General features: G+C 53.2%; 6 protein-coding genes across 6 annotated transcripts; 1 reads left to right on the top strand and 5 right to left on the bottom strand.

Annotated features, from left to right (window-relative positions):
* Positions 1–3,336: 3,336 nt before the first annotated feature.
* Positions 3,337–4,694, bottom strand: M406DRAFT_355235 (Aldo/keto reductase). The gene is made up of 2 exons (XM_040923118.1): positions 4,433–4,694; positions 3,337–4,352 (listed from the first exon to the last, which is right to left on the bottom strand). The coding sequence occupies exons 1-2, from the start codon at positions 4,482–4,484 to the stop codon at positions 3,415–3,417; spliced, it is 990 nt and encodes a 329-aa protein (XP_040780204.1). The 5' UTR covers positions 4,485–4,694; the 3' UTR covers positions 3,337–3,414.
* A 184-nt stretch (positions 4,695–4,878) lies between these two features.
* M406DRAFT_350118 (uncharacterized protein) lies at positions 4,879–7,137 on the bottom strand (the record flags this gene model as incomplete). Its single annotated transcript, XM_040922526.1, has 5 exons — positions 6,288–7,137; positions 5,332–6,251; positions 5,250–5,272; positions 4,977–5,062; positions 4,879–4,895 (listed from the first exon to the last, which is right to left on the bottom strand). The coding sequence occupies exons 1-5, from the start codon at positions 6,985–6,987 to the stop codon at positions 4,879–4,881; spliced, it is 1,746 nt and encodes a 581-aa protein (XP_040780203.1). The 5' UTR covers positions 6,988–7,137.
* A 205-nt stretch (positions 7,138–7,342) lies between these two features.
* Positions 7,343–9,385, bottom strand: M406DRAFT_95917 (uncharacterized protein; the record flags this gene model as incomplete). Its single annotated transcript, XM_040926313.1, has 4 exons — positions 7,343–8,096; positions 8,139–8,644; positions 8,709–9,126; positions 9,208–9,385. 4 exons carry the CDS (start codon positions 9,383–9,385, stop codon positions 7,405–7,407), a joined length of 1,794 nt encoding a protein of 597 aa, XP_040780202.1. The 3' UTR covers positions 7,343–7,404.
* Positions 9,386–9,773: 388 nt separating this feature from the next.
* Positions 9,774–11,106, bottom strand: M406DRAFT_355230 (Thioesterase/thiol ester dehydrase-isomerase). Its single transcript, XM_040923117.1, has 3 exons — positions 10,906–11,106; positions 10,781–10,829; positions 9,774–10,703 (listed from the first exon to the last, which is right to left on the bottom strand). The coding sequence occupies exons 1-3, from the start codon at positions 11,023–11,025 to the stop codon at positions 9,943–9,945; spliced, it is 930 nt and encodes a 309-aa protein (XP_040780201.1). The 5' UTR covers positions 11,026–11,106; the 3' UTR covers positions 9,774–9,942.
* An 812-nt stretch (positions 11,107–11,918) lies between these two features.
* Positions 11,919–13,358, top strand: M406DRAFT_75730 (uncharacterized protein; the record flags this gene model as incomplete). The annotated part of the gene is made up of 1 exon (XM_040925894.1): positions 11,919–13,358. One exon carries the CDS (start codon positions 11,919–11,921, stop codon positions 13,356–13,358), a length of 1,440 nt encoding a protein of 479 aa, XP_040780200.1.
* A 2,677-nt stretch (positions 13,359–16,035) lies between these two features.
* Positions 16,036–17,661, bottom strand: M406DRAFT_355228 (putative plasma membrane low affinity zinc ion transporter). The gene is made up of 2 exons (XM_040923116.1): positions 16,157–17,661; positions 16,036–16,091 (listed from the first exon to the last, which is right to left on the bottom strand). The coding sequence occupies exon 1, from the start codon at positions 17,550–17,552 to the stop codon at positions 16,434–16,436; it is 1,119 nt and encodes a 372-aa protein (XP_040780199.1). The 5' UTR covers positions 17,553–17,661; the 3' UTR covers positions 16,036–16,091; positions 16,157–16,433.
* Between the last annotated feature and the right edge of the window lie 2,915 nt (positions 17,662–20,576).

Here is a 20,576-nt window from a genome sequence, read left to right as displayed (position 1 = left end):
CAAGTCAAGCTGGGAAATCGGAAGAAAAACTCCTGGGTCGGGGGGTAGGAGAGGGAAAGAGTATAATCAATTTCGGGGACAGTTTTCTAGAAAGTCAGCACGAATAATAGGATTACTTTAATCGATGGAGTAAGTGGGCGGAATGCTTTGAAGGAATTATGAGTAGCCCACACGCTGAGACGGGTGGCACTGTGTGTGCTACGACTTTTCAAGACCCTCACCGATGAGGCGCAAGATTTTGAGTACTTTACTAAGGCATGTCACGTTGAAGTGTTTTGATACTTACTCCGGAGCCCTTCGGTGCAGGGGACGTAGCTTCATGCAGCAATGCCTCATTCGAGATCAAGAACGACTTGTTAGTACGGCCGCAGCAGCATCAGTCTCCTCCTATGCACGATCCAAGACTTTGCTTACTCACTGCAGCACTAAACACCGCACACCTCCTATACCTGCAGGCACTGCCTGCATCTTAACTACTTCCCTCAATGCTGCAACAATCTCAAAACACAACAGCATCCAACCTCGTATCTCCCTTCGCACTGGGCTTGTGACAAGAACACTTTAGCAGCCTCGAACAGAAACAGCGCTTCCAAATAGATATATATATTGCAATATTCACCCGCAATACGATGGTCGCTCAGGAGCACGATGGAACCCTTTTTTTTGTTGCTGGCCGCACACCTGACAATGAACCGCCACCGCCTGCACCTTGGGACTCGGAGTGGTTGTCTTTGGAGATGCTCGGAGATTTCCTGAGCCTCGATCAAGATGATCTCGACATGACATTGGCTCTTGAGTGTAGCCTTCCAGGTTTTGGTATTCATAATTGCAAAAGCAGGCCATGTCTCTATCTCCGATCCAAGATGGAAGACTATCTCCCTTCCATAAGCCGCAAGTCCGGATGGGTAGACCTTCATGGCTGGGTTCTTGTCGTCGTGTCATGTGCGACAAGACACGCCTGATCACGGAAAGAGGAGACTGGCTGCAAAATCGAGGGTGATATTGAGGATTCTTGTCATAATGATCCGGAAAGATTGTTCGCCGCACTCAAGTTCTGTGGTGACATGGTTGAGTATCTCGGGAGGTACACCAGGTGGATGGCTCGCCAAGATGTTGATCAGTTCGACTTGTACGATCTGCTCTATCGAGCCTCTTTCAACTGCATCACAGGATGGATTAAAATACCGGAGTTCAGAGGCCTGCACAGCTATTTTGAGGGAAAAGAGTTGGTGGGACGCCATATGTGTCCCGACGGACCGTGAGAAGAGGAAGAAAGCCCTGAGCAAGATGCACTACAACTACAACCGAGCCTCTCATACTCTCGTCCATGACAGTAGTTTAGTCAACCTGCCTTGGAGCAATGATGGGCGTCCATGTCTCGCCTTGATATTATCTAGTTGGGTATCGTCGTCCGCCCATTTTCGTTGTGTTTCACCACCTTCTAATCAACAATGGGATCGGCCTCGGGGTTCTCGTTACACGAATTGCTGACTCCACAACTTCTTTAAGCAGTTCACTCGTGGCTGGACTGCGCTTGAGTTGTTTGCCTCCACTTCAGTCAAAGTTCTCTTCAAGGGACCAGACGGAGCGCCGATGTTGAAGGATTTGAACGATGATATCCTTATCAACGAACACAGCGAAACACCCCGCTACCACGCACATCCCGCATGGATCGAAGCCTCCGGGGTTATCAGGCGGATCGGTCAGCACGTAACCGACGATGATGCCCTCACACATATTCAGTTCAGTCTCAAAAACCGGGACGTCTGTTGGAAACAAGATCGGATCCTGATCGCCCAGTCTGATGGCAGAGATGGGGGCGGAACTGCGGGCACAAGCTTTAGGCAAGCAGCCAGATGCTGAGGTTGATGTGGCGACTGGGGAGAGCCCGCAGCCCTCAAATCAGGTGGAAGCGACCAAAGCTATCCTGCGACGAACTCCAGCGGCACTGCTCCACGGCCAGCCTGCAATTTCCATCGAAGGCCCTTGGTCATGGTGTCCGACATCTTTCTTTGACTTGGCGCCTCCTTTCGATATGCCCTCCGCCACAAAGCTAGGTTTCATCGAAGTAAGCGGTGAGCTTGACGACGCCTTGGCCGGGCGTTGGCTGTTCGGAAGCGTCGGGGAATGTGATGCCCTCAGTTTCAAGCCGCTCTCACATCATCCGTATGTTCATGTCCGGGTCACAGAGGCCTTGGAAAAGCGGGTAGGCTACCTGCTTATGTCCCCATTCTTCGAGAAGGTGGCGGATAAAGACTATTTCGTTGTATTGGAGAGCCTGGAACGGGAAGTCATGGTTCCCGAGCAAGGGTCTGAGCCATTCCTTGCGTGTGCAGATACGTTGGCTCCGTTGTGGAAGTGTCAGAAGGTGAGGCTCCGACTGTGGATCGAATGGAGTATCAGAATATTTGCATCAAATAATTTTGGGATGCATACACGTTAGGTTATTTGGTTTTTTAACCCTCGTTTTTGCTCAATTTTGTTACCTTCATTTCTCATCTGCATCTCATCGACGAAGACGACGACGACGACGACGACGAGGAGGAGGAGGAGGAGGAGGAGGGCCGTCTTCAGCCCAGCATCAAGGCGCCAGGAGCGTCTATTTATGTTGAGTAGAATATAGGTGAGATTTTAGACTGAATAACTTAATCAGACTTTGTATGTGTCGTGAAAAGAAAGAGAATGCATATTGAAGCATCCGAGCTTTGCTGTATTTACGTACGCTAGGAATAGTGAGCACGCTGTTGTACAGCATTGGTACTGTACTTGGTCTGTACTGTGGTACATACAGCCACGGCATTAGGCCTGTTAGGTAAGCAGGCTTGGCAGGCAGGGCCAGATCAGTGGGATATAAAACACCGCTTAAGTCCGCACTGCCAAATTGGCTTTTCGTCTCACTCATAACTTTTTCTTCTTTGTTTCCCTTGCTTTCTTTTCCACCCTCAAGGACAACAAGCACAGGCGCGCAGCCTCGTCATTGGCGTCACAACACGGGCAATATGGAGCTTCGACGGCGTTCTCTCACGATCTCGGTCCTTTGAAATCCCTATATCTGTTAGAAATTTTCTATGATTTTGGGAGTCTTCAAAAGAGGTAATACGGTAAGCGCAGTCACAGTTGAGCCTTGTTCTTCTTTCTTTCCTTTGACACGCTGGCATCAATTGATGAACAATGAGTTCTGCAATTCTGAAGACACTGCGTAAGCGGTGGCATTGTGGACAAAAAACACAAACCCTACTTGTAGGGCTCTGAAGATGCCAGCCTGCAAAACACGTCTGTTCAACACAATCTTAAACACAGTCAATATTAGCGAGTGCAGTAGTATGCTAATAGTTTGAGTGTTCACAACAAGGCAGTTCAAATTCAGCTACGAAAGAGTAATATGTCCACACTTGAAGGTCTCCTCTGTCTGTCCTAGGTGTTGGTGGGCGCGCCAGCGGGGTAGCGAGTCCCCTTGATATCCATCTTGTCCAGGATCTCATCAACCGCCGCCATGTCCTCGTCTGTCAGGTCTACCAGCTTGGAATTCTCATTGACCCTGTCCACCGTCGTTGCTCCGGGGATGGGGATGATGGTCGGCATGCCAGGACGCCTGGAGAGCGCCCTCACCCAGGCCAGAGCAAACTGGCCTGGGGTGACGCCCTTCTTGTCGGCCAGCGTCTTGACGCGTTCCACCAGGGTGATGTTATGCTGGAAGTTTTCGCCCTGGAAGCGCGGCATGTAACGCCTGAAATCGCCCTCGGGAATATCGTCAAACGACTTGAATGTGCTTGTCAACAGGCCGCGGCACAGGGGTGAGTAGGCCACCAGCGGGATGTCGTACTGTGCACAGGCCGCGGCGACGCCGTTCTCGAGTACGTCGGTGGAGAACAGGCTGAGCTCGACCTCAACAGCCTTGACCTTTGTGATCTTGACGGCGTCGTGAATCGTCTGCGCATTGACCTCGGACAGCGAGATGCCGCCCAGTTTGCCCGCGTCGATGTATTTTTGAATCTCGCCAAATGTCACCTCCAACGGCACGCGAGGGTCACGGCGGGCACACTCGAAGAGGTCCAGCTTCTTGCGGCCCTTGAGCTGGCTTAGGACAGCGTCGAGGGAACGCCGGATCTCCTCGGGGCTACCGTCGGCTCCCTTCTCCAGCCGAGCCCCCCCGGCGCCCTTGATGCTGAGGACGATCTTGTCCGCGTCCTCGGGATACTTCTCAAAGTAACGCTCCAGCAGGACGGGGCTGTTGTATTCGGGGCCTCCGTAGAACTCGCCCCCGTTCCAAAAGGTGCAGCCATTCTTGAGAGCGGCACGCATCGCCTCAAAAGCCTGCTCCTGGGGGCAAGGGTTGGGCCGCCAAGTGAAGCCTGCAAAATAGCTCGTGTTAGCATCGCGATTCGATCATTAGAGTGCGGCTGGTGGGATCAGGTAGTGTGTAATCACTCACCCATAAGACCGTAGCCAATGGGGCCGACCTCTCGTCCGTTGATTTGAGGCATTGTTGCTGTGGTGTACAAAGTTTTTGCGAGTAAAAGTGTGTGTATTTGGTCTTGGTCAAAAATGGGTTTACTGAAAGAAACCCGACTAATGAGTGCGTTGAAATTTGCTGTTATCGAGCTGGAATAGCAGAGCAGAGAAAGAGATCCGTGGTGAATTATATATTTTTTGTGAGTAACTTGATATTCCTTTTGTTTTAAGAAAATCCCAACCCCGCCTCGGTGATATCGCCAACCAAGTTATCCCTTTGTGAGTAAAGCCAGTTTTAGTGACGGCAGCAGCGATCAGCAAAGGGTGATGATCTCATTCGCGCCCGGCGTTAAGGATCCAGCTGCTGTACGAAGGGCAACTGCCACTGGAAATAAGACCCACTTTTTGTTTCTATCCGTAAGTACACTAAAACCGTCGCCGCCCTGTTTCCTCGGTTTCACGGTCTTTAGCAGACGATCCAGGAGGATTCCACCCTCTCAGACAACAAAGTGTCTACAACTTACCAACCGAATAGCGATGTACAGCATCAGCCTCGGAGAAAGAAACGCGCGAACGGAAATCGAAGTTGTCAACAGCCGGAATTGATGGACTAATAATCCAGACACACAAATGGCGAGCGACAGGCTCTTGAGTTCTTCCAAAATCCATGGCGATTTTCCTTCGATCCCCGACTCCCAATGAACCGAATGCCTGTGCCTCATTCTCGGCCAAGTCCATCACAGGAACTTGCTACACAACCCACTTTATCTCCACATGCTTGGTCGCCAGCTACTTACTTTTTCAATCGATGTCCACAAGCCTGTCTTTTCCTCGCGCTCCGGATATATTCTCCTCGCTAGCCACCAAGTCACTGCTTACCGGCGACAACCTCCCACGCAAGTCCTCATCGTCGTCATCCTCGCCGTACGGCCCAATAGCCTTCCCGCCACTGGCTGTGCCAATACTCCTGTCTTTTTTAATCATGTCCGCCGGGGTCAGGCTCTCCACCGTCACCTTTGCATCCCTCTGCTGCCCCTCCTCCTCCTGCGCGCCGTGCCTCCTGCCTGCAGCACTCAGGCTGACCGTGGGGGCCACCATGCTGTTTTCGTCGGTATATAGGTTGAAACTGCCCTGGGGATGGATGCCAACTCCCTGGGTACCTCCTTGTCGTCTTCGGAGCATGGTGGCGTTGTTTTGGAGGCTGGTGGCAGGTTCGGGAAACGATGCTGGTCTGGAGGATGCATTGCTGGTCCGCAGGAATAGCTCGCGCATTTCCTTGATCTGACGTAGCTTCTGCCGATTGCTCATTTCCGTGCTCCCAGAGAGGAGGGCCGACATACGCCCTTGCATAAGGCGGAGGTCCATGGGCGAGGGCTGATGGTGGTACTGCTGTGAGAGGTTGGCGGGTCTGTGAGTCTCAGAGTGCCGGGAGGAAGAGGAAGAGGGAGAGGATGACGACGTCGAGAGAAGGGCTTCTGCCGGGTGAAAGGAATGTCTCGGGCTGGTCAAGCGACTGTCGTCTGTATTGGCGCTGGCCACGTGCATATCCACGTCTATATCTTCTCCTCCTCTTCTCGGCCCAGCAGGGAACCCTTCAGCGCCCATCACCAGGAGATACCAGGTAGGAAAGTCCTTGAGCCCAATCTCGCGCAGGCCCTCCCAGCTCGTCGGCATTCGGTGCTGGTATCGGCACCCACGTCCCCATTTGCATGTGCCATGGTGGCACCAGTGTCGGCAGTAAGTGGTGTTCATATTGCCCATGACAGGTTTGTTGTGTTCCTTGGTACCACGGTGCTGAGCTGCAGCAGGAAGACACCGAAATTCATCACGCTCACTGTCGATTGTGTTATGCCGGGGTGTCATGATGAGCCTAGGATCCGAGAAGGCCAGCCCAGGTGCCTTCTGTCTGTTCTCATGCTGCTGGTAGTGATGATGTTGGTGGTGGTGGTGAGGCTTGTCTGGCTTCTCAGCACGAATCCGCTCTCGGCTTGCCGCAGAGACTGTGACCTCGTTACTATTGCAGCGTACCATTGCTTCCGCAGTTGCTACCGCTGCTCGCATCCCAGCGGTGCGAGGCGACGATCTTTCCTGTGGTTTATCGCTCTGAGCCATCCTCTCGGCAGTCGACGTCGTCATCGTCACTGTATCCTTCCGGGGCGCTGCAGCAAAATACTGCAGCCCAGCTTCCTCCTCCTCCCTCTTCCCCTTCTTTCTGTGATCCTCCTCTGTGCCCTTCTCCGTAGCAGAAAAACCCGGCGTCTCAGGCTCAATTTCCGTGCCGTTCAGGATGGCCCGGATCATATCTGTGCGCAGACATACCTCGTAAACGCTGTCGTCCTCCCGGCTGAGAATCCCGAGACTGACGAGCCCACTGGCCTGCTCGGCCCTGAGCTCGCGCGGGACGCCGGCGAGTTGCAGCCACTCAGGGAGCTGATCCGCAGCGACAAGCGGCACCATGGTGTCCTGGCGAGCGCCGCGGCGGACAATGAAGTATTCAGGGCACGGATACATGGGTTGAGAAGTGCGTGCTTGCATGTAGAGGATAGTTTTTCTTGTGTCTAGGTGTCTGTTGCTGCTTTGAAGAGGGCGTAACAAAGACTATGCTTGAACTTGGGACACCAACACTCAAAAAGACTTACCTTTCATCGTTTAAATAGATGAATAGGAAAAGTTAAATACCCCCCCCCCCCCCCGGAATTTTCCGAATGACTCTGTTCTTGGCCTGCCGGTATTGAAAGGGCAAGGGAATCTCCTACAACCAGGATCTTGTTTGCTTGCTACGGCGATGATTGCCTGGCCTTCCGCGCGGACGCAAACTCAAGCCTGCTGTGATTGCTATGGCGGCATACAATACGTCAGCAAGCGATTGCTGCCATGGTCAACATGTCTTGTCTTGTCTTATGTTCATCGTGCTCTACAGTGCCTATGCTTTGTCATTCTCTCTCTTTCTGTCTATCGCGGCTCTACCCTGATTGTGACATCCAGCCCATCCACACAAAATCCAAACTGTCTAGGCGAGTCGTTCAGCTCGACCTCCCTCTTAACCCATCTGGCAGCTCTGTTCATGGGCCGTGTTTGCTCCTCCACACCTATCTCCTTCTTTTTCTCCTTCTCCTCCTCCTCCTTCGTCTTCACCTGCTCCTGGACTGATTCCTCCTCATCGTCGCTGCTGTCGCCGACCTCCTCGTCATAGCCCGCCACAGGGTCCCATTCTCCAGTTTCCCAGATGAGGCGCAGCTTGAGCGGCGGGTGCCCGAAGAGCCTGCCGGCAACGCCCTTGACGGCGTAGATATCGAGCGACTTGGGGACCTGCGCACGCTTCTCTTCATGCTGAAACCGGAAGACGACGCTCACAAGCCTCGCCTCTAGAAAGTTGGGGTTGGTCTCTGTGCGCCGGTTGACAGCCGGCTCGCCGTACAGCTCACACAGCTCGTGGTACCTGCGGTGCCCCTCGATCACCCTGGCCTCGTCCTCGGGCGTGTCCGGCACGGAGGAGAGCTGGCGGCCGATTCTGGAGAGGTAGAACATCTCGGCGTTGGTGCGATCCTCAGGTGTGATGGTGCTGAAGTTGAGGGACTTGAGCGATCCCAGACGGCCGACGGTCAGCATGTAAGCCTCTTCGGTCACCGTGGCTTTGGCACTTTCTGCTGCGGCGGCGGCGCTGTCGCCATTGGAGTGATCGAAACCACCCGGGTTGTCATAGACGGGGTTATGAGCCAGGCGCAGGGACACCAAGCCAGGGAACGTATCCGGGAGGGCATCGATAAAGGACCATTTGTGGATCTTGTTGTAAGAGATGTCGAGGTGCGTGAGAGACTTGCTGAAAGCCGGCAAGTTCTCTGTCGTGTCGGATGATATGGCTGAGATTCGGTTGCCCTTGAGGTGTAAATTTCGGAGGCCCGTTACAGCCGCGAGGCTAGCAATGTCAGAAAGCGAGGTGAAGTCATTGAACTCCAGGTAGATAGACGTGAGTGTTTCTAGGAGGGTGGAAGAGGCTGGGATAGGTGACAGTCTGGAAAGCTGGTTGGAGCTGGCGTAAAGGGCAGCAAGGCTGAGAAATCTGGTGGCGACATGGCATATCTCGTCCCACCGCATGAGGGTCTCATCGACTGCGAGTTCCTTGACGCGCTTAAAGGCCTTCTCAGAGCCAACTAAGGATTCATCTTGGAGCACGTCCAGAAAGCGATTGCCACTGTCAAATGTCAGGCACACAGAGAAAGCTATACGAAAATGGAGCAACGCCGCGGCGAACCTACTTAAGCCTCAGACCACGCAGCTCAGTCAAGTCGGAACAGATCTCAACCACAGGGGCAAGATCCGCCAGTAAGTTCCGGCTGAGATCCAGCTCCGTCACCTTTGGGCAGATCTCGCGGACGGGCTTCGTCTCCTGGCCACCAGAAGCAGCAGCGACCGAGGGCGCAACGATCCGCATGCCATCGAGGATGACGATCTTGAGCTCGCTCAGCTGGGCCTGCTGCCTGCGGATCTTGTCGAAACCAATCTCCTCAGCAACCTTGCCCGAGATCACAATCTGCGGACCCGGTGCGATGGGCTTGTGGTCTGCCGTCACCTCCGAGGCGTACTTTTGCTGAAGGGCCTCGAGGAAACTCTGCGGCTTCTCGACCGGCCTTGTGGGCCGCACGAAGGAGGCTGCCGTGGGGGACTTGGATAGACCTGAACGAGATTTGAGCTGCTGTCTTTGTTGCCTGCCTGTGTGGAATGCATATGATCGCTTGCAAGAGGGGGAAGGCTTACACGTGAAGTACCGGGCTCCCTTGTGAGAGCCATCGTGTTTGCCTCTGGAGGGGTCGTCCCATTCAACACCCAACCATTCGCCGCTGGTACCGCCGACTTGGCCAATGTATCGGACGGTGCATAAAGCGCCGTCGTAAGAACGGCGCTGTCCGATGTGGTGCTCAACATTTTGCGACATCTTGCAACATCTTTGCTGAACGTCCTTGTTCTTTCTTCCTTTCTCTCTTTCTATTCTTCAGAGGGAATTTACTGAGTTGGCTTGTTGAGGCTTTCCAGAGCTGTGCCTGACACCCGCAGCGAGAGGTTTTTCGGCGGTCAGGCCTGGGCCGTAGGCACCCATGCAGCGCTCCAGCCGCTGCCTAAAAGCAAACCACACTACAGCTACAGGACCAGCCCAGCATTCTGGGTTACCATGATCAGTAATCGACTCTTGAGATTATTTTCGATTCTCTTTGGAAAAATAGAAGGGAGAAGCACAAAGGAAGCTTTCTCCAAACCATAGTTCGAATAAACTCTTCAAAAGCCTCATTACATCCTTGCTTAGTTCTGCAAGCGCACCATGAGAAGGCAGGCAACATCGTTGAAATCTCAGTTGACATATGCGAATAATTCACATGCAGCCTAATTTTTCAGCCACCAAAACAAACTTGGCCAAGAAGAAGAAAAAGAGTGACTGATAAAATTTCAATCCCAAATGCGTCTCACTCGAAAGCAGGAGTCAGAACAAATGTATCTTTACAGCTTGCTCTTGGCCGGGCCAACAACCTTGACGAGAGCTCGTCCGTTGCTCAGGCACACCTTCTTGCCCGCGATACTGGTAACGAATCGGACCTCCTCAAATCCATCCTTGACCTCGCCAGTCCTCCAGACATTGGTCACCAGCTTATCACCAGGCTTGACAGGGCTCGCAAACCTCGCCTGGAATTCCTTCAGGTTCTTGGGGTCACTCCCGCCAAGATGCCTCAGGAGCCCGTGGCAGGTGGAGTTGAACGAGTACAGGCCGTGCAAGATCTCGCCGCCAAAGCCCATCTTCTTGCCCGGCTCGGGAGTCGCGTGCAGCGGGTTGTAGTCGCCGTTGAGCCTGTACAATAGGGCCGTCCCGCGCTCCGTCTGCGCCTCAAAAGTCACGTCGGGGGTCTTGTCCTTGGGTGGCGGGAAGTTCTCGGTCGCAGGGCCCTTGGGTCCTCCCCAGTTGCCCTGCGCCACGAAGAAAGAGCTGCCGGTGGCCCGCGAGTACACCTCGCCGGTGCCGGCGTCGACGAGCTCCTGCTGGACCTCGAGGACGGACCCGGGGCGGCCCTTGTCGTAGACACCCAGGACCTTGGAGCGGATCTCAAAGTTGCGGCCCTCGGAGGTGGTAGGCAGGGGCTTGAGAAACTCGACTAGCCGCTGGCCGTCGACCACACGGGTGTAGTCAAAATCTGGGACACCAGGGATCTTGGTCGCCTTCTGGGCAGCGTAGAAGTCAATGACCTCTTGCGTGGTGCCCTTGAACGCTGATCAAGAAAAGAGAAAAGAGGAACGAGAAGGTCAGCACCAATTAAGCCAAAGCAGCGATGAGTCCTTCACTTACGCAGGATCACCGAGTAGGAAGGGAAGACAGCAAAGTCGGGGTGAAGTTCCTGCAACAGTTAGAATTCTATGATTCGTTTGTGTCTCAAAAGTCTTCCTCTCTCTGTGTCTGTCTCGCCTGCTTACGTAGAGGAAGTGAAGCTCATCAGGCTTGCAGCCAATGCTGTTGGCGAAGAGGAGAGCATCTCGCTTCAGCCACGCAACGGGCTTTGGAGGATACTCGAAACCGACACCGGGACCACTCATGATGATTCTTATAGGAATGAATTACTGGCTCAAGATTTTCATCCAGATAGAGAAAGCAGGGGGAAAGAACACAGAAATAAGAATCGATTTGTGAAGGGGAAGAAGAGAGCAGAACAGCAAGTCGTCTGCTGAGCCGGATTTACTCTCCTCCTTCCTTATGCTCCCCCCAAGAGCCGAGGTCCGCGTTTAAGACCCCTGGTAGTTCGGATGTGGGGATTAGCAAACAATGTACAAGGGAGTACTATACTACATACATTAGTACAGTACCCCAGGTTTTGGGAAGTGGTGGGTGAGGGGCCTACTAGCCTAGTGCTTCTTGCTGATGGTACCATGTGTTTGTTTTCCTGACGGGGTGCGGTGTATGAGATGATTCCTGGTTTGTCAGATATCTCTGTAGAACAGTATACGTCCTCTGTACTGCAATTACATGGTCCATGGCAGGCACTCACTTACCATGGTACGTACTGTAACGATTCACATGTGAGTGTATGTCTCGTCTCGTCTGAACCTGCTTTCTTTTTTCTCTTCTTCGTTCCCCTCCCTTCTTCTTCTTCTTTCTACTCCTTCCTTCCTGTCCCATCATCAGGAAAGTATCGTGCCCTGGTCGCACAGGACAGGCAGGTATACAACAAAGTCATCTTGATCCATAGTTCGGTTCGGCCCAGTCCAGACATCGACAATCTGAATGCGGCCTTTAGGCCCGTCCCACCCCCACCCACCTATCCTAGATCCGGCCCCCCAAACCAACCCCCCCCCCCCAGCTATCTTATCAGCCCCCGTCAAAAAGTTCCTGTCCAAAAAGAAAAATCCTAATCGACGGCTCCTTCACAACACGATTCCTCAACACCTCGCCCTCTTCTTGCGAGCACTTCGCCTTGCAGAGGCCGCCGCCCATGGCAGCAGCCACAAGTGCGCCGCAAGGCGACAGCGCCACGCCTCCGAAATCGGACGAAATCAACCGGCGCCTTAAAGCCAAATTGAAGGGCACCAAAGCCTCACAGCCCAGCCCTGACAGCGTCACCAGCAAGCCCAGGCTTCGACTGGCACAGCCATTGACCGATAGGTTCAAGCGAGGCCTCACGAAGAGGACTGCCAGGTTAATCAAGAAGCGCGAGGAGATCGACCGTGCTCTCCTGAGGGAGGCACAAAGAGACCTCCGGAGTCTCTCTGCCAAGGACTGGCTGCCGCGCGAGCTGCTCTTGAGGAACAGTGAGGCACTTGCAAGACGCGAGCGCAGCCACATCAGGTTTTTGGGAAAGGAGCTTAAGGAGAGGGAGCATTTCTACCAGTCGGATCTTTCGACCCAGCGCGCGAACGATCTCGACCTGATCAGGATCGAGCTCTGGAAGTCCAAGCGCCACCTGGGCCCCGACCTCGACACCGATGAGCGCCCTCCCCATACTATAGCACAAGCCGATAACGATGACACGTCGTTCTCCGGCTTCGACTCGGAGGGGGATGATGGCGATCGCTCCCCCACGCAATCCGCACCCGAATCTTGTTCCGACGCCTCCCCGTTCACCGACAACCATCTTTTGGACGATAACAGCCGGATGGGTGACAAGCGGGACCCGTTGAACTTAGATGGCGCCTTCGATGACCATGCGAGGGCCAAATCAAAGAAGAGAAGGCTTGATGATGACTCGGCCCGTCTCAAGCTTGAGAAGGGGCAAGGGAAGAAGGTCAAGAAGGAGCAGGCGGGCAAGAATGGGCAAGAGACGGCAGCTACCAAGTCGGAAAGGCAGTCTGACAAACAGAGTGCGTCGGCCCTGTCTACTCAAGTGGAAGAAGCATATTCTACTGGAACGAGTGCAGCAATTGACAGCATGTCTCAGTTCAAGAAGCCTAAGCATGTCGAGGCCAGCAACGAGGGGGATTCTTCCGTCAGCGCCAACCGAGCAGCAAGCAACAGTCTTCTCAAGAACGGTGTGGGCGGCAGCGGTGGCGGCGGCGTCGTCGTGCCCACCATACAACCATGGTACAAAATTCATGCGAAGGCAATGATGGAGCACGACTTCAATGATTTTGTACGTGAGCGACCGAGAAGAACCAAAGCGCCGGCCAGGAAATACCTCGTCAGCGGTGCTCTGCTCTCCCTCCCACGGGACGTTGTGAGCGGTGCCTTGCCTACGCCCCCTACATCATCATCATCTTGTTCCTCATCCTCTTCGTCGACGGTGAAGAAGTCGAACAAGACCACCGAACGGCCTGATCTCATACAACGCACTGGTCAACTCGGAAAGCGCCAAAAACCTCGCGCTGGACTACGGCAAACTACATCTCGAGTTGATTCAGGTCACAGAACCTACTCGCCATATAGCAAGAAATCCTAGCAAGGACCCGAGATCCCCGCTGAACAGACGCGGTCCAACAGGCTTGTGGATAGCGTGAGCAACTCAGAGGACCCCGCCTTCTTGTACGACCTCAGAGGCAATGACGGTGCGTCCACAAACATAGGGGCAAGAATGTCTCGTTCTTCATGCAGTCAGCCAGGTATGGCAGAGCCGTCCCATGACGGTTCGATGACCAACCGTGGACATCAGTCTGGCCATGGAACTAGGAGCTGGGGTTTTACTTGTGGCCTGTCTTGTTGGAGGTAAAGATTTCACTTTCGTGTGAAAATCCCATGCCTGCGTGCGACACCTTCATTAATACATGGGGATATATGGTGATGTTCTTTTTTCTCCCCTTGTAAGAAATCAGGATTCAAACGGGAGTTGATCAAGTGGAATAGCAAATGATGTGGCGAGGAGTTGTGGTTTTTTTTGGGTTGTCACAACTGCATAGGGCATAGGAGTTACGGATTGTTACAAGATGGCAGCATTACCCGAGTTCTAGCACTTTCTCAGAAGCATTTTGATCATTCGCCTTCACACCTATCCTGTCCGACTTTGAGGCAAGACACATCAACCCTCTTCTCGGCATTTCATGAGGTCTGGGTACGTCCCGTGGTTGACTACATGCCTTCTTCTCCATCCAGAGTGATTATATAAAGACTAATGTAACGATCAGCGGCGAGCACTAAATCTCCGCAGCACCCGAGCCCCGGCCCACAGAATAGAATCCGGCTGGAATAGAGGAATCCGTTTCTCAGTGCTCCAATATGTTGGTACTCCGAGTCAGGAAATCCTGAATGTGACATGCATGGGCAGAGCACCAGAACCAACCAGTTTCACGAGGCTTGGGCTGGTCACAACCATCGGTCCTGCAGTGCAACCGAGTCCACCCTCTTGGACCATATTGGACACCGACCCCTCCACCTTTGTGCCAGTGAAAGGAGACTTGGAGCTCGACAGGATTATCTCGTCAGCAGCCGCCCCAGTAACTTCTCGCGGCGTCGCCCAACGCCTGTTGCTGCGTGCTCGCCCCAGGTGGAAAACTTTCAAAGAAAGAAAGAGGAAAGGAGAAAAAGAACAGACATGGCCATGAGCAGATCAGCAGCAGATTTCCTTGTTCTAGACAGACGTGCATCTACGAACCCCCAACTGCAAAAGGGACCGGAACACCGCATGTGGCAATATTGTAATAGTGCCGAGTGCCTATATGCGTCGATGTACAGTAGCGAGCTCTTCAAACCACTCCCGTGTCCTCCTCCCCCCACGCCTTGGCTAGAGCAGGCTAACCATACATTAGGGAAGGATTTTGCCCAAGGGTACCACGACAAGCCGGCCAAGGCCTGATAGTTACCTAACAAGGACCGTCGTGCAGGCTGGGTCTCGGCGGCAAAAGCGTGGGCGTTGGGGCCTTGACATTGGCTCGTTCTCACTCTCGCCCACACTCGCTCTTCCCGTCTGTGCATGCAAAGGGCCCCCCTTTTCCTCCCCTCCAGACTATTGGGGAAAAGGCAGAGAGCAGAGGTGTGGTGGAGAAGTTTCTTAGCCTACGTCTTAGAGCATCTGATGTGAGTCGTGAATCATGGGAGATCGCCAGACGATGAGAGCACACATTTTCCATTATCTCGCCCTGATGGTGATGATAATGATGCTGTTTTTGATGTTGGCTCCTCATGGCGAGGAGGAGGAGTGGAAGATGGTCTTTCTTGCTGTAAAGAAAGCAGTACCTCGTCCGCACATCCTCCAACGGACGAGGAGGCAGAAAGGAATCCCCCCGACAAGAATAACACAGCATCTCGTCCACACCCACCCAACCCACTCGCCCGATCCGCAGGATGATGTGCAACATCCCGGGTTGAGCTAGCCAACTGGAGGAAGCTCAGATTCCATGGCTCAGCAGGCCCAAGGTTGCAGATGGACGGCCGCTCGCTGTTTGTCGTGTCATATGACCCCACGTGGAACCATGATGGTGTTTCCCCTCAGTCTGTCCTTCCTCTTGTTCTTATCTCATCGATTCCCAGATCGGGTGGCTCGAAGGGGTATTTAAACCTCCTTCCCATCTCCTGCTTGTCTCTCCCCCATCTTCAGAATCTCCTGAATCTCTTCCTTCTTCAACGTTCAAACACGAGCTGTTAGAACATCAAACCCCTCGATAGCAATCACTCAACCACATACCCACACACCCACACACACCCAAACACACCAACAGCAACAATGGGTGCCTGGTAAGTATCCCTTGACATTGCTCAGGATCAAGGGCAGCCCGCTTCTCTCTCTTTTCTTCCTCGTCCTCGACTGATCTTGTCGCCCGGCAGTGCCTGTACTACATGCTGCAATGGGCAGTGCACCTCTAGCTGCAACTGTGCCACGTGCAAGGCAAGTTTCCTTCCTGCTCTTTTTTGCTCGGGTGATTAATGGCGAGAGACTGTATGTGTGTTGAAATCTAACAAAGCGTACAGCACTGAGCTGGCGCTCATCGCCCGTCGCTTCGGCGACTCTCTTCTTGAGTTCGGTTCCTGAAGTTCGGATTGGTTCACACACTCTCTCGTTTGGTTATTATCTTTTTTTTCCGGTGTGCTTGAGGGGATTAAATCGGGCCCAAGTGCGGGGAAAGGCTACAGTCATGGAAAGCCAATGATCATGGCTTCCTGTAGATTAAACGCTCCTTAGTCAAAGTAAAGGGAATTCCATATACTCTCATTCAAATGATTTATGGGTATCGTTCTAAGTAAACTATTGGCCTTGTATTAGTCTTCCGATTTTGTCCCACAACCAAACAGAGACAGGGAAGAACTTACACTATCACACAATGCCGATCTAAACCGTGTGGCTTGCGGGACCCATGTTGTGCAGGATAACATAAGCCTGCACGCCCATGGCATAAGTATCGGAGGCGGAATAACAAGCGTGCGCGCGCAATTGTCGCCCTCATGCATACTTAACTATCCCAGGTCGTGCTGTGCCTATACAACGCCGCTCAATGATGATGTTGATGACAAGTGTCGACCTTCTTTTTTTCTTCTTTCTTTGTACTTTTCTTTTACTCTCAAGTGACCATATCCTTAATCATCCTCTTCATGCCCATTTCCCAAGCAGGGCCATCAATCCCGCACCAAGACACATGCATCCAAATGCTGACAGCGTCATACCGATACTGCTCTTGCGCATCTCCACGTTGAACATAAACTCGTGAGCCATCAGCTCGACCAGACCGGTGTAGATGAGGATACCAGCGGAGATGGAATCAAAAATGCCGTTGATGGTCAGGGACTTGAGGCCCTCCGGGGCAAGTGTCTGTCGAACACCGATACCGATGGCGATGGCAATGGGCGTGGACAGCGCATAGGCGCAGCCGAGCACATAGGGCAGCCACTCCTTTCCCTTGGGCCACTGTGCAACCGCCAGTCGGGTACCGAGACCGAGACCCTCGAAACTTTGGTGGAAGACGAGGACAATGTACAGGATGGTGAACTCAGAACCCGCGACGGCGAGGGTGAGCCCGATGAAGACGGAGTGGAAGATGACACCGAATTCCAGAATGAACAGGGCTGTCATCTGTGCGGCCAAGGAGTCGGGCTCGGTGTGGTCGCGTTTGTGCCCCAGGTGGTCTTCGCCGCCGGGTGGATAAGAGACCTCATGCGTGAATCGCGGGTCGTTGACAGAAGTAAGGGTGAGGGTGGTGGAGTCGTTGGCGGCGACGTTCTCCTCATCAGCAGGCTTCTTGATTGCTATAGATGAGACTGGCTCTGCCTCTGCTAAGTCATGGCTATGATCATGACTGTGCGCGCCGCCGAGGCTCCACTCAAAGCGGCTGGCGAGCAGCTCGATGAGGAACATGAGGAAGATGGTCATGAGGGCTATTGCCTCTGGCCAAGAGTAGCTGGCGATGACGGAATCTTCCGGGAAGCATGGCGAGCTGAGTGCCTCGTTGGCAGGGGCCAAAAGGTGGATGAAGGCGGTTGCTATGATGACGCCAGATCCAAAGTATTTTGCAATAAAGAAGGCAGTCTTGGGGACCATCATGCGACTCGAACGGGCCAAGATGATGGGGGCCACAGCACCGATGAAGGACCCAACAAGAATGACAAAGATGGACGAGATGCGCAGACCCAAACGGCCGTCATAGTCGTTACCAGAGTCGCATTCCACCGTGACACTGGTGGGTGCAGCCATAGCTGTGCTATCGGCAGACATTGTCACCTATGTGTGACTCACAAACGCTTTGACTGGTGGGACGTGTGAGGGCGAGGTCTATAATGTGAGTGGAGGGACAATAGGTATTGGCCCTATATCACAGACGTCGAGGAAGGGGGGGGGGGATAAAGGAGAAAGTGACGATAAGAGTTGATGTGCAGAGTAACAGTCGATGCAAATGCTGCGGAAACGAGGCGGTTGCGCCGTCTTTTATGGAGAGGCAAAGCCGACGCAAGTGTGTCGCGACATTGGAAATCGACGCTCGAGCCAAGGTTGGAAGGAGGAGGGTGGGTGGGTGAGAGAACCTTGAGGGACTTCGGCCAAACAATCGCAGACTCAATGTTCACTAGCCTGTGCCATGGGTCAAGATGATGTTCTGAAGGTTGTGGTGTGCGCCGTGGGCTGGATTTCTGGTTTGGGGCGTGGAAACTTTGGTCGAGGAATCAAGCTCTGGTGGGCGGAGGGCTAAGCACATAGGTTGGGTTGTGCTCTCGTGAGGACCTTGATGGCTGGTGCTGGTCACTTTTTCTCACTTTTTTTCTCTCCTTCTCCTTCCTTCCCCCTCCGTTGCAGCACGATACTGAAATCCAAGTGACCAATAAAAGCGCATTACTGAGAAATTTGCAACACTGTCATTGGTAAGTTCAGGGATCTTTTATGGGGACTCCTGCCGAATCATTGCAACTTGGCAGTGACACCAGCTGGGGGGGCTGCGCCACTTAAGATGGCGGGGCGCTGTCTATCGCCCGGTAGGCTCCCTTAGCTAGGTACGTTTCTCCATGCTAGTTCGTAGTACGGCACACATTGCCGGCCGTTGTACTGCAGTACTGTAGTAAAATGTGAAGGGTCAGTGAGGGCCAAGAGCCCAAGAAACTTACTGAAAAGTACCGCTTCAGTCTAGGGGTGGGGTCGTTCAGGATTAGCTCAAACCATGCAGCTCTGACCATCAAGGTCCTCATAAGACGACCTCGACGATCGCTTTCACCAAACCAGTCTTGATTCGTTTCAGCAGCACCTTCACTCGAGGACCTCCTGACCCATATGATTTTCAATCACCCCCCCCCCATGCAACCCCTCGGACACCAATTTTGCGCCTTGTCTAAAACATGCGCTCCAATGCAAGTATGCCTGCAGGCACACTCGGAGTCAAGGGCTGTCCATCAATTAATTACCTTCCTATGCGCTCTCCCTCCAGTCACAAAGATCCCGTACTCCAGGCAGAGCAGGACACTAAACTTGCGAGCAAAGACAAGCTTTTGCAACTTGAGCCCTCTGGCAGTGAGCAATGCCAACTAGAAGGAGAAGCCATTGAAGGGGAGGAGGAGACCCGCCGAGAGTAGCTCGTCGCAAGCAACGTCTCATCCACCCCCACCCCCCGGCCGGATAGGAGCTGAATTGAGACATCCGGGCATGATGGGGTAACACTCAATCATCACGTCGAGTATTAGGATTCTTCTAGCCTCAGGATAGCTCAGCTTCCTTCTCACAACTAGCGAGTCGTTGTTTCGACTGTGATCCAGGAAATCGCATCCTTGCAGAGGGATGAGTCGGTGAGCCAGCACGTACAACTGGTCCCCCGAAGAAGCGCGTCACCCTGCGAAGTGAGGAGGACAACCATTGATGTCCAGGTCATTGTCAGTTACACGATAATTGCTGAGAAATGGCGTTACACCTTGAGTGGACCACCACAATAGCGTGGGATGGCCTCGGATAGTTGTTGCAGCAGGTGATTCAGCTGTTGTCTAGCCAGCGATCGCAGCCACCCGCCCCTCTTCCCGACAGGCTCATCACAGAAATCAACTGAATCGGGCCAATTCGACCTGCCTCGTATCAAAAGTATCAGCCCTCATATCATGTACTGTGGTGGGAGGAAGCAGGGTGGGGGAAAGGGCACCGCTGAGGTCGTCGGCAGGACGGCCGCGCGAGAGGGCTCATGAGGACCTTGATGGTCAAATTGTAAGCCCCACCGCCGCCAGACGATGACAACATGTCAGGGGAGGGGGGCTGTTCTAAGCTTCCTCGCCTTTTTAGAATTTACGCCCTATTGACCCTGTCTGTATGCAGCCTCAACGTGAGGATTGTCAAACTGAAGATCGTGCCAGTGCATCCATCTCCATCTATGCAGCACCGACAGCATGGAACGTAGGAAAGGGTATATTCTACTAGCACATGCTAATGAAGCTGGTTCACCATCACGTCGGCGGTTGTTCCCGACGTCTTTCAGCCCTGTCACTTTGTCTCAGAACACAAAGTTTTATACATGCGTCATTTCTCTTGACAGAGGAACAACTCTTTGTCAACCAACCGTGGGTCGTCGTCGCTCACGACCCACAAGCCGGTCGTGACGTGACAGATGTCCGAGGCAGGGACGGTCACCCATCGAAGAGAAACTCACAACATCTCCATGTAGCCAGTGTTCCGCATGACGTTATGACCTAATGACCTCGACCCTGAGAAATAGACGAGAGCAAGCGGGGTGGCGCAGAGGGGAAGAGGAGATGAAGGCAGAAAAACCACGACAGCTTGAAAATTCGGAAAGTGGGCAAATTCAGAAATACAAGCAAGAAAAGTATTCTTTCTAAAACTGAACTACAGGCTGAGGCCAGTCTTCATACAAGGCAGGCAGAGAGAGGTTTAATTAGACTTGAGGCTCAAGAAAGTGGGAGGGGGGCAGGGCTATGGAAGACTTTGGACCAATTGAACCGTCCGAGGAGTAGAGCTCTCTGCCATGACCTTGATTGAAGAATTACCCCGATTACTGCATACTCTCTGGGCACTAACCTCCCCCAGTAACTTCAAGTCCCTACGCGGGGCTTTGGGGGACTGGGACACCTCACCTTTTCCACACACCTCAATGATCTCATCCCTTGAAAGAGCAGATTCCAGTCTCTGCACACTGGCGAATATATCCCATTTGATACCAAAAAATTTCAACCACCATCTCTTGAACTCATTCGGGTTATCATTGAGATACTGAGACCTTTTCAATTTTATCTTAGCAGGACTACGCAGAATTTCTCTCAT

Source organism: Cryphonectria parasitica (assembly GCF_011745365.1).
Source record: "Cryphonectria parasitica EP155 unplaced genomic scaffold M406scaffold_2, whole genome shotgun sequence".
Taxonomy (NCBI): Eukaryota; Fungi; Ascomycota; class Sordariomycetes; order Diaporthales; family Cryphonectriaceae; genus Cryphonectria; species Cryphonectria parasitica.
This window is presented reverse-complemented; position numbering and strand designations above follow the sequence as displayed.